The 12,928-nt window shown below is 45.4% G+C and overlaps 1 protein-coding gene across 1 annotated transcript in view; it reads right to left on the bottom strand.

Annotated features, from left to right (window-relative positions):
- b4galnt3b (beta-1,4-N-acetyl-galactosaminyl transferase 3b) overlaps positions 1-12,928 on the bottom strand; it is a 40,617-nt gene that overhangs the window by 14,539 nt on the left and 13,150 nt on the right. The window contains exons 4-10 of the mRNA XM_018756038.2: positions 12,173-12,268; positions 6,445-6,535; positions 3,896-3,996; positions 3,096-3,163; positions 2,296-2,374; positions 1,216-1,282; positions 973-1,104 (exon numbers count right to left, since the gene is read on the bottom strand). Of these exons, the coding sequence (XP_018611554.1) occupies positions 973-1,104; positions 1,216-1,282; positions 2,296-2,374; positions 3,096-3,163; positions 3,896-3,996; positions 6,445-6,535; positions 12,173-12,268 (634 nt within the window). The remainder of the gene's footprint in view (positions 1-972; positions 1,105-1,215; positions 1,283-2,295; positions 2,375-3,095; positions 3,164-3,895; positions 3,997-6,444; positions 6,536-12,172; positions 12,269-12,928) is intronic.

The raw sequence follows: 12,928 nt of genomic DNA, 5'->3' as shown, positions 1-12,928 counted from the left end.
AGTCAATGGAAAAGGACATCATGCCGGGCAAAGTGGAAGGTCAATGTAGAAGAGGAAGGCCTGCTATGCGGTGGATCGACACAATCGCTATAGCCATGGATGCCCCACTTTCAAGTCTTAGCTGGTTGGTGGAAGACTGGACGCTTTTCAGGACAACTATCCATAGAGTCGCCATTGACTCGACGGCACCTAACACCACCACCACCTGTTTTACTAAACTATGGCAGTTAACTAGTGAAGCAAAGCGCTATCTAGTAGTTCAGCAAACCAGATGTTTCTATGCACTTGGGCTGTTCGTAGTTGCTTAGAGACACAGAATGTCACGTCTACAAGAGCTTGCTCCGAGTGAGTCGCTGCAAACCGGAGCCGAACCTGGAAACAGAGGGCGCAAGGCTGGAGGGGGAGGGGACACACCCCGGATGTGACGCCAGTCCATCGCAAGAGACCCCGAGCAGGACTCGAACCCTAGACCCACCAGAGAGCTGGCACAGGCCACACCAGCCGCGCCGCTGCGCCACCGCGCCCCCACAGAACGTTACTGTATAAGTATAATAAGGAGAATGGAGTCACAGTGTTACCTGTGGACACTTAGAGTTAGGTGAAAACTTCACAGTTCATGTTTGCATGATAGTGAGATAAAAAGTACTGAACCAAGTCTCTACGCATCTCATTCTTGCCTCCGAAGGACCAGGATTCATTGCAATAAAAAAAAAACTTAATCCAACCATATGCTGTAAAAACTTCTAGGCCTGAGATCTCTAAGTCCTTTCCCTTAGGAACACCAAAGGTTAGTAAGAACCATGACCCCACAGCAGGCTACTCCAGATTACTCAACACGAGTGAGCTCTTTTTTGGTTTTTGAGCCTTGGTTATTGTGCCAGCTGCAGAGACCCAGTAAAAAAGCATCATCTGATGTTCAGTGTGGGGCAAACATGGTATGTCCCACAGACAAGATGCGGGGGAGACACTCACTCTCGTAGAACGAGTCTCGGGGGTCATCCCTGAGCATGTCCACACTGCGGCTCGGAGGCCTGGGGGGACTGACGTGACTGGCGGCTGACTGTGGGATGTGGCCGACGTCGTTCAGTTTCAGCGCTGTCTCGTCTGAAGGGACCGAAGGTGCGGGATGGAAAGGGTGAGAAAAGCAGTGGCTACAGCCCACCCGCAGACCAGACTGCACTTCTCTCTACACCTCTGTGGAGGCTTGCGACTCACTTGTGTAAAGAGAAATGTGCTCAGAGCCGATGATCGTGAAACTTGTACCAGGCTGGTTGAGTCGCCACTACGGAGAACAGAAGACAGTTACCCAGGGATCATACATGATTTAAATTTATTACACATTCATTCCTTAGTTAGCAGCCATATCTTTTGTGGAAATACACTGTACTGCACTCAGAAGATTTATACACGGAACCCGCTGCCACAGTGGTCAGAATTGTCCACTTCCCCTCCGCAGTTCCATTTTGCTAATTGCTTATTGTAGGTATTATTTATTGTTTATTTAAAATCATATCTGGATCAGCGGGTAGCATATTGTTTATTGCAATCTGAAGGTCTTCGGTTCGAATCCCCTTGACCAAAAGTACTTATCCTTAACTGATACATTAAGAATACCCTGCTATACAAATGGAAAATGATTGTAAAGATGATTATCAAACAATAAGTAACCTTTGGAAAAGGTGTAGGCTAAATAAAGACTGCTACTAATAATATTTTTACTTTTTCCATAATAAATTAATAATTACAGTAGCTTAATTCAGGTTCTACTGGTTTTTACAATAAGCCCAGTAGAACCTGAATTAAGGTACATTAAGGGGCCAAAAAAGTATTCTGTTTTATGGTGTGTTTAAACTCTTTTGTAATCATATTAACTTGCAGTAGTTTTCATTAAATAATAAAGCACTTCTTCACCACCTTAAATTGCTTTTGGCAAAGTAGTTGTCTCACTGAACTGACATTAATTAGGAAGGTTTATGACAAATTACGATTCATAAGACTTTTTAAATACCTTCTGCTCATTCATTAAGATGGTTGAAAGCAATTTAACTTTTTTTTTTTTTTTACATAGAGATTATACTGAGATGGTTATTTCTCTGCCCTCATTGTTCCAGACTGCGCAACACCCAGGCTGACTACCCAAGGTCTACCAGTAGGGGCAGCAGTGAGCAAAGGACTACAATTCCCATAAGTATAGTCACCTGAAAAGACTGAGAATCAATATCTGTCCATCACCACTAAAAAAAGCTCACACGGAGAGGTTAAATGCTGAAACAAATAATATTATTAAAAGCATACCACTACTTCCACATGGTCTGTTCCTTTATCATTTTGCTTATGGATGATTTCAAAGAAATACCGCTTCTTTGCAGATAACCTATGAGAGACGCAAAAACAAGGCAGCAATCCAAAGTGAAAAATGTGGACTGTGCTTTTAGCAGCATACAAAACGACACTGTAAAGCACTGGCAATGCTCACTGTTGTCAAGCATTTCATGTTGCTCTTTTTTGTGGTCAGCTGGCTGTAAGTCTTTAGCAGAAACCGGCACAAAGAGGAAGAACACAGCTTTAACGCACATCTCGACCCGGGAGGAAATGTTGTCATACGCGCTGCAGGCTTATTTTGAATAAGACCACAGTGTAATGATATACTCTTAAGAGTATGTATGGTCTCTCTCTCTCTCTCACTCACACACACACACACACACACACACACACACACACACACACACACACACACACACAGACCTGGAAGTTTCTGTCGTTGGCTGCCCCAACAGAAACATCTGAAAAGATTAAACGCCTTGCATTTCTTGTCCATCTGCTGGGGAAATTTCCATTATGGAATTATGCCAGCGGCATCCATAAACCACACCCCTTCCATGCAGAAGGAAAATCTTGTTTTATTTTTAGTTTGAGATGTGTACGGCCACGTATTATGGGCCCGGAGAACTGCACCTTGCAGAACTTTGGTTCGGTTCAGCCCATGAACAATGTGAACACTGGCTCCTTTATCTGTTACTGCTTTCTACGACCTTTTGTCCCCCTTCCCTGAAAAATGACAACAAGGAAGATAGAGAACATGATACGTAACGTACCGGACGGGGCCAGAAGTCTGACTGGCGTATTTTTCAAATTCTCCAGGGGCCGCCCATTCTGCTCCCGTCTGGAAAACACAAAAAAGAAAAGTACTCATGGTGAAACGCATGCTTCTTCTAGACAACAAATGTTGACCCTCCTTGCTGCAAGGGAGGACGAAATGAAAGGCAGGTCAACAGACAATGGGAAAAGGAAGACCTGTCAATAGCATTACGAGAAATACAGGACAAAGGCAGTCACAAGCAACACAAACATCTTCCTCTAATATTCCAGCCCCATCGTAATTTTCTCCGCGTGTTTTAACCAATAAAGACTTGTGGTACTTGTTTACAGATTCATTTGGACACATCTCAGGACCAGTGGTTTGCTTTAAATACTTATACTAATATTTCACACACCGATCCTACATGTGCACTTCTCAGTTCTCAAAACTCATCACATCACCTCTAAAAAAAGCTACGACATGAAATACTTTAATTGCATGAAGTCCGGGGCAACTTTCTTCAGTGGATTAGTTGTGGTTCGCGGCTCTGAAACACACACATTTGGATCACGTGGCTTTACGTGGGTTCCTTCAGACCCCTTGACGTCACAGAATAAATCTGATCGCATTATGTGTGAAAGGTTTTAGATCATGTAAATGAATGGTTAGCGGAGCGATCAAGAGGTGCCTCGGCGCTCGGGTAAAATGACAGTCTGCCAGCGCCGTGACCTTTTCACTACCAAGTGTGAAGACATGTTTGTGGTATGTCTCTGAAAGAGCGTGACTGGAGCACCCATTCCAGTTTGCTGCACCTACCTTTCCCACATATGCCAGGAGCTGCACGTTGAGGGGGCTCTCATCTATGCTCAGCCAGAACTCAGAGTTGTCATCAGACGCCACGGCAAACAGGTACTCATCTGGGGGCAAAGGGTGTGGAATACTGTTAGGCTGTTGTGGTCTCCGGGTTCATATTCTGACTCAGAGTAGAGGTAAACGACAAAGGCTAATAAACAAAGGCAATATATGGCCGTATAAATGTGCGTATCGTTATTAGTAGCTTAGCACTATATGTCACTTTGCAGAGAAGTGTGACCTAAATTAAATACTGAGAATAATAATAGTATTGAATCGCCTACTTTTGTCGTGATATTATATTTACTATAACTGAGGCTTGTGACTGATTAAAATTGTAAGTGTGGTGGCATGTAAGAAATAGTAACAATGTTATGGAAGATGTGCGGCTGTGTTAATTAAATGAAGGAAAACAGAAAGGTTGACCACTGAGGAACAAAAATCTCTTGGGCTTGAGACACCAAGTGTGTATCTCTGTCCCAAAACATCTGATACAAACATCTGATACGTGGCATTACACAGAATAAAGTAACCAGAATAACCAAAGGTCAAAGGGTTGAATCCCACATCCAGCTGTAGTACCCTTGAGCAAGGTATTTACCCTAAATTGTTGCAGTAAAATTCCACAGCTCTATAAATGGGAAAATAATTGTACGTAGCCTAACACTGTAAGTCAATCTGGCAAAATGTATCATCTAAATGAATAAATGTAAACGTAAATAGATGTAAAGTGACCAAATTTAGTTGTACACAGAACAACAAACCTGTCACATGAATAGGATATATATTTTCATTAGCTGTAATAGTGGCATTTGGTTATATGAAGGCTGAGTGTATAGTCTCATGATACGTGTGATTGTGTTATGCAAATAATACATTTGGTAGAGGACTGTAAGATTAATGGAAATTTGACTGTACCTACAAGTGCAGTTCAGAGATTACTGTATAACAGAAGGAAATGAGAGATTTGAGTTGTTGGGAAAAAAATTTTAAAGTGTCAGTTGTCACTAAGTATACTATGTTTTACTATTATTTGACAGGCTCAGTTGTCTGGGAAAGGAATCCTAGATAACCCTAGGACCCTAGATTAGTATCCACTTTTTACACACTTACCGTGATTCGTACCATCGCCACCTTTATCCCATTTTTCCCCAATTCCTTCTTCCAATATATCACACAACACACTGACACTTCTCTCCAAAAGTGACACGCAGTGATTACTATGTAGTAATTTGTTGACACCTTCCAAGGAGACTTCCAGTGCTAGATACACTCAACTCCCTACTTTCATTCACACATCTACACAGCAGAGCAAGGATCAAACCTGTATCCAATCCCACCAGAGACACCAGCGCTCCTCACCATGCCACCGTGATTACTAATGAACTAGACACTATGAGCCATTCTCAAACGACATGGGATGGAGAACACCACAACACATAAAAGATGCAATGTCTATTTTGAAAGACTCTTAAGTTAATGCCTATAAAGCTTTCGTGACATAAGAAAACTGCAAAGAATGAAACACAAGTAGGAGCAACATTGAAGCAACATCAGTCATCCAACGTCTGTCTTGAGGTTTTTCAAGATTGCGTTCTCATTTTGGCACGGCGGGAAACGCAGCAACAGACAGCAGACAATGGAGTGTCGAGTTTCCTCAGTTTCGGGTTACTTGGAGAAGAACGCTGTGGGTGTTGTGTAAATCACTCTACAGTCACCACCTTTCCGTCACAGGACTGAGTCCACAACAAGCAGAAACAGCACTCTTGCGTGCCAGCGCCTTTCCCTTCTGTTAGTGCACTGCTGAAATTCAAATACATTCATTGATTCTTAAAATAAACCATTATTCACTGGCTCCTCAAATTACGAACACAATTGAGACCAGGAGTCTTTTCGTAATTTGAGGAGCCAGTGAATAATGTTGCAAACAAAATGCAGGAGCTGTGAACACTGACTGAAGGATTTCAACAAAGCTACTCCGTACCACTACTCCGTCCGAGTGCGTTTTACTGCCAACTAATGGAGAGAAGCGGAAACGCAGGTGGTTTTCGCTCTTGGACAGATGGGAATTTTATAAACGAGAAGCAAAGAAAACACTGTTAAAAACAATCTTGAAAAACATTCTCTGGATTCAACAGGTTCTTTAGATTCACAGTATATGTAACATGAGGAGCTGGTGTATTACAGTTAATTTTTCCGGTGTTTTACGTGTATGTACACGCTCAGGTAATCCCTTCCCTTGCTATGCTGGCCAGTTCAGCCTGCAGCAAGTTATACAGTAATGGTGCTGGGTTGGCACTGTAGCTGTGGGAAACGAAAAGGCGCAATGAGCTGCGCAAGGCCACAACCACTAAGCCAGAAGTGGAATGCTAATTGCTGGATGTGCATTGAGAGGGCGGCGAGGGAAAAGTGCAGCGAGGTGAATGGGTATGGGGGTTGGGTTTTTTGTGAAAGGTTCCCAACGGAGCTTTTGGTTAGCACGGGCTGGAAACAAGAGGAAGCAGTAAACGCACCGTCCACGTAGGGATGGAGATAGCCGTAAATCCGCAGGCCGTAGTTGCTCCACATTGGCGAGATGGCCAGCTTTCTCACGGTCATGCGAGACTGAAAAAAAGAATGGGGAAAAGGCATTACTTCCCACCCGGGTTGAATGCACGCCGGGCCTCAGACTTTGCACACATGAACACACCCCAAGGTACTAAAATGTGCTTTTAAGTATCCTTTGATCTTGGAAATTTAGCCTGTCCATCAACGGTCAGGTCGTATGCTGGATCCATCTGGTTTTCTGTTACAGCTACACCATGCAATGCATCTATAGCATGTTATGACGCTAATGACTTATAGCATGTTGTCCCACACCTGCTGACTCGCTGTTTGGTTCCTTGCGGTGATGAAAAGCTGAGAGAACGCTAAACCACAGGCAGCATTCTGCTTTTGACACCGTGATGTGAATATCGGCTTCTCTTAAACTGAAGCTGAGAAACTGCAAAGTCATCTGATCTCAAGACCTTTGACTGGATCCTCTACATCAACGTCTCGACACGTTAAAATCGTCGGCAACAGAAGTACGCAAACTGTTTAAACATGAATGATGTGACATGGGAAGACGAGAAATCATAAACCATAAATCATAAACCACTGTTTTCTTATTGTATGCAAAGTCAACTGCCAAGCTGGTGCCCACAAAAAAGGGCATATGTGCAACAAGAGCATGGAGACAGTTTGCAAAGTTTCAATTTCTTTTTTCAGTCTTGATTTGCGGCCATCAGGTTTCCGGCGTAGACGCGGCACGCTAGAAAGCCACAATCACAAGCCTGACAACTTGCGAGGCCGAGGCTTTAAAAAAAAAAAAAAAAAAATCAGCGTGCAAGTCTTCGTGGTTCCTTGAATTTAAACTGAGCTCTCTAAACGCACCCATAAAAGGACAAGAGTCGTATCACCAAACATGACGGCACTTGGGCCGCTCATTTGGTCCGGTGCTAAACAATGCTTTCGTTGAGATCTTCTAAATTGTATTCTTTCACCTGAATATTTTACAGATAAAAAAAAAAAAATACACAGAAAAGACTCCATCTTTTAACATTTATTTGTTTTGCATACACTTGACTAACAACACAGAAAATAAAAAAACGCATTTCACCGACAACATGGTATCACAGTCAAAAGTCAAAGTCGACTTTGTTTTCATTACACCTATAGGGGAGTTACACATTTCGACCTCCGTGCCACATAGAACATACAGCATACTGCAGTGTTACAAACAGGCGAATGCAAATACGGGACACTGTGGTACAGGACAGCGTAGTACACAGGCTAGAGTCTAACGACGATATACACAGACGATATACTTTGTATTACGTATTTCCGGTTTTGAAGGAAACCGCACAGGACACGTAATTTACAGTGTAACACTATAGACAGTAAAACCTTAGACACTAGAGACAACAGTGTGAGCTATAGGAGCAGCAATAAATAAAATAGGGGGACAGTGTGTGCCATGACAATTTAAGAGTTTGAGTAGTTTTTTGGGGGGTAATGCCCCCAAGGCACGGAGAATTCGGTTTTTTGCTTAAAGTAACATGTGCATTGCACAAAGTGGTATGTGCTGTGTTCAAGTGACGTGAGCAATCTTTTCTTTTGTATATGGAAAAACAGCCAGCTGTTTCATGGGATGAGTGTGAAAATGGTCTGGGGGGTCATGTTGTTGAGGATTCTCATAGCCTGAGAGAAGAAACTGTTGTACAGTCTGGGGGGGGGCGGTACAGATACTTTGGCATCTTCTCCTAGATGGCAGGAGGACAAAGACACTATGGGAGAGGTGGTTGGGGTCACTTGATCCTGACTGCTTTGTTGGTGCACCATATATGGTATATGTCCTGTACGGTGAGGAGAGGGGCACCGATGATCCTTCCTGCAATGGTCGCTACCTGTTGTAGGGACTTGCGATCAGAAACCTTGCAGTCCCCGTACCAGACAGCGATGCAGTTGATCAGCACGCTCTCTACGGTTCCTCTCTAGAATGCAGCGAGGACGGGTTGGGGGAGGCTTGCCTTCTTCAGTCGACGCAGGAAGTGGAGGCAGTGCCGGGCTCTTTTCGTGAGAGCTGACGTACAGTATGCGAGGACGAGGTGAGGTCAACAACGTGCACTTAAAGGAACGTCGAGCTGCTCGCTCTCTCCACAGCGGCGTCATTGATGGTGGGTGTGAGCGGGGGGGTGGGCAGCATGAGCCTTTCTGAAGTCGACAATGACCTCCTTTGTTTTTCCGCTGTTTAGGGAAAGGTTATTGATTCTGCATCAGTTTACCAGTTGTTTCACTTCCTCTCTGGATGCTGTTTCATTGTTGTTTCTAATGAGACCCACCGCTCGGTGTGAATAATAGGGGTTGAATGGACAGCCAAGTGGAGTGCCTGTGTTCAGTATGGTGGTACCGGAGATGCGTCTGTCGATCTGGACTGTCTGCGGCCTTCTGTCATGCGGTCTTTATATTAGTTGGTCTTGTTGATTTTTATTGTTTTATTTTAGATTTTATTATGAGCATGGCAGTTTTTAGGATTCATTTATTTATTGAACAAAGATTTTAATCGGAAATGATGAGCGGAGAAATTTTTACCTGTCGAGTTGGACAGCGTGTAGAACCAGACACCCTTGGTGGGCTGGTGATCCATTCTGACCCGTGAAATTTGAAGAGAAAAAAAAAAAAACAAAGAAAAAAGTCCGCAGCCTTCTGGCTAGGAAGTCAAACAGCCAGTTGCACGGGGAGGTGTTGAGGCCCAGCTGGCTCAGCTTTGTTATTAGGTGCTGTGGGGTGATCGTGTTAAATGCCAAGCTGAAATCACCGAATAGCATTCTCACACAGGTGTCTTTTCTCTAGGTGTGACAGGGCTGGGCGGAGGGCTGATGTTACCGCGTCCTCGGTGAAGCGATTGGAACAGTACACAAACCGAAGGGGGTCGAGTGTGCGGGGAGGTGAGACTTGATATGCTGCAAGACTAACCTATCGAAGCACTTCGTGATGACGGGCATCAGTGCAACACGTCATTAGTCACTCAGGCAGGACACACGAAACTGCTCCGGCACTGGGATTATGGTGGTGGTCTTGAAGCATATAGGGACAAGGGCTTCTGCCAGTGATATGTCGAAGATGTCCGAGAGGACATCTGCCAGCTGCTCAGCACAGTGTCTATTTGGCCGTTCTGGTATTCTGTCAGGACTGGCAGCTTTTCGGGGGTTGACTCTATATAGGGTCTTCCTCATGCTGGCCGCTGTGACAAGTAGAACCTGGTCATCCAGGGGTGGAGGGGACTTGTATATTCTTCCAGGCTTGTGTGCTGGCCAAGGGAGGCTGTTTCTCTGAACACACTCCAGTGTGCGTGTGCTTAAAGCAGTTCTGTAGAGCTGAGGAAGCCCCTTCAGTCCAGACGCTGATCCGTTTCTGTACTGGTTTGGTGAGTTTCGGAAGTGGTTTGTATGATGATTAGCATAACAGAGATGTGGAGTATCTTAGGTGGGGGCAGGGAACAGCTTTGTATGCATTTTTTCTCTCTGTGTAAAACAGATCTAATGCATTTTCCCCAGGGGGTGCGGTGGCGCAGCAGATTTGACTGGGTCCTGTTCTCCGGTGGGCGTGGGGTTCGAGTCCCGCTTGGGGTGTCTTGTGACGGACTGACGTCCCATCCTGGGTGTGTCCCCTCCAGCCTTGCGCCCTGTGTTGATGGGTTAGGCTCCGGTTCGCCGTGACCCCGCTTGGGATAGGCGGTTTCAGACAGGGTGTGTGGGTGCGCATTTTCCCCAATGCATTAGCAAAGTTAGCACACGGGTGGAATTTTAGTAGCACAGTTTTTAAATTGGCATGCTTGAAATCCCCAGCGATAACAAAAAATCCATCGGGGCGTGCTGTTAACTGCTCACTAATGTCGCCATACAGTTCGCTTAGTGCCTCTGACGTGTCAACACTCGAAGGCAAGTATACAGCCGCAATAACAACCACCGTAAACTCCCTCGGCGGATAAGGCCGGCGCTTCATGACGACGAACTCGACCGTTGACGAACAGGGTTTGAGGACTGCCATAGTACTCTCACGCCATTTTTTATTGACCTAAATGCACAAGCCCTCTCCCCGTTCTTCACGAAGAGGGAAACCACTCTGCTCTAAAGGAGGTTAGCCCGTCCGGCTAACTAGCCGCGTCCGGAATGTTGTCGTTTAACCACGTTTCCGTGAAAACGTAAACACAACAGTCGTCCATTTCACGCTGGTTTGTTCTTCGTAGGCAAATAAAATCCATCTTATTTTCGAGCGAGGGTACATTAGCATGTAGAATGGACAGGAGCGCAGGTCTGGCAGGGTTAGCCTTTAGCTTAGCATGAATACCTCCATGTTTGCCCCGCTTAGGGTTGCCAACGGGCCCGTATAATACGGAATCGTTCCGTATTTAAGGGATAAGAGTTGCGTTCCGTATTAAAACCGTACGGAACGCGGTTTGTCCCGTATTTTAACCTTTCGCACCCAGAGACATTTAAAAGTATTTACTACAAGTATTTATTTCATACGTAAACTTCGTAGTTGGTGTTAAAAGATTAGGAAAATAAATCGCAAAAATGGATGCGAAACACAGCTGTGTTGCGTGTGAGTCCGACCGTCATTGGGCGTTCCTACGTTACCTGGACGCTACATTTGACAGTGGGGGGAGGGTCAAGGGGAGCTAAAAGCAAATTAAATGTGTTTCAGATTCACTTTAGCCATTTAATTCAGTCAAGAGGACTTCTTTTTCACACATATACATTAGCTACAAAGAAATTCCGAGTGTCCCTTATTTTCCTATAAAAAACCCAAACCCCCCCCACACACACACCATCTGAAACCACTTGTCCCATACAGGGTCGCAGGGAGCCAGAGCCTAACCCGGCAACACAGGACATAAGGCTGGAGGGGGAGGGGACACACCCAGGACGGGATGCCACTCCGTCACAAGGCACCCCAAGCGGGACTCGAACCCCAGACCCACCGGAGAGCAGGACCCGGTCCAACCCACTGCACCACTGCGCCACCGCTCACCCCAACCCAAAAATAAGTGTCCGTTATGTTCTTCTGCAGAGGTTGGCAACCCCAGGGGGGGCGCGGTGGCGGAGTGGGTCGGACTGGGTCCTGTTCTCCGGTAGGTCTGGGGTTCAAGTCCCGCTTGGGGTGCCTTGTGACAGACTGGTGTCCTGTCCTGGGTGTCTCCCCTCCCCCTTCAGCCTTACACCCTGTGTTACCGGGTTAGGCTCCGGCTCCCCATGACCCCGTATAGGACGAGCGGTTCCGACAATGTGTGTGGGTTGGCAACCCTAGCCCCACTTTCACTCACGCTACTTTTGATACCTCTTCCAGGCAGCTGCCACAGCGGTCGGGGACAGGGATGCAAGAATGGGGGCTTAGCAAGTCGAGGCAGCGCAACTCTTCTTCAGTTAATGGAGCAATTGGGTAGTATGTGAGTGATCTTCCAATTTCCAGCATAGTCTGTCAGTTGTAGGTGGTTTTCTCGATAGACTGAGTGCTCCTACTAGCCATTTTAGACATACAAGGCTATAATGGCAACGATACCTTAGGTCCATGAGAGGCCGCTGTGACTGAGCGTGCCGCCATCTCGGAAGTAATCTTGGTATTGTACGTATGGTAAAATGTCACACTCCCCATGTGTGAAGTGTGTGAGAGGGTACGCACAGTGAGATGGGATAAATAATGAAGTTAAGAGTTACTCACATGTGGGTACAGTGGGTAGTGGATATTCTTCCGAAGCTGATCAGTCGAACTGCCACACCAGTCCTCAAAAACGTGCAGGTTAGCCTGGCCTCTATACTGTAGGGGGGGCAAACAACAAGGTCCCTCAGTTTTCCTAAACGGGTCGTCTGGGTCAAATGCTGAACATTAACAGTGATTCATTTAACTGGCGCTTTTCACCAAAACAAAGTACGACTTGGAGCAAAACAGAAGCGCATTCCTCAAACAGGTGGAGATAGATGCAGACACCCAACTCACAAAGTACAGTGGATTAGTGCAATACCATCATTTAACCAGAACATGTTACATGGGTCGCTGCATATAAAACTGGTAGGGATCATGTTTTTTTTTTTTTTTTTTTTAATTATTTTTACATATAACGTAGTGAAAGTTTATGAAGTGGATAGGCGAATCGGGAAGAAGCGAGTTCGGGACAGATGTGTCTTGAGAGGGATTCAGCAGCTCTGAGTGACAGAGGAAGCTCATTCCACCACAGTGTAGCAAGAAGATCCATTTGAAATAGATGGCAAAGACTTCTAAGAAGGCTTCACTGCTATGCAAGGTTACTTGCTTTACTGCAACTGTAATTGAGCATGGAAGGTCACTCTGCACCAACGGTAAGAGAACCTGAAGCTGCTGCGGATCCATAACCATAACCTCCACTTTGCCTCCCTTTACTGAGTTCCATTAAAGATCTGGCTGGCCCTGTGGTAAGGTAAAGGCAAGTACCACTCATTC

This window comes from Scleropages formosus, chromosome 24 (assembly GCF_900964775.1).
Source record: "Scleropages formosus chromosome 24, fSclFor1.1, whole genome shotgun sequence".
NCBI classification, from domain to species: Eukaryota; Metazoa; Chordata; class Actinopteri; order Osteoglossiformes; family Osteoglossidae; genus Scleropages; species Scleropages formosus.
This window is presented reverse-complemented; position numbering and strand designations above follow the sequence as displayed.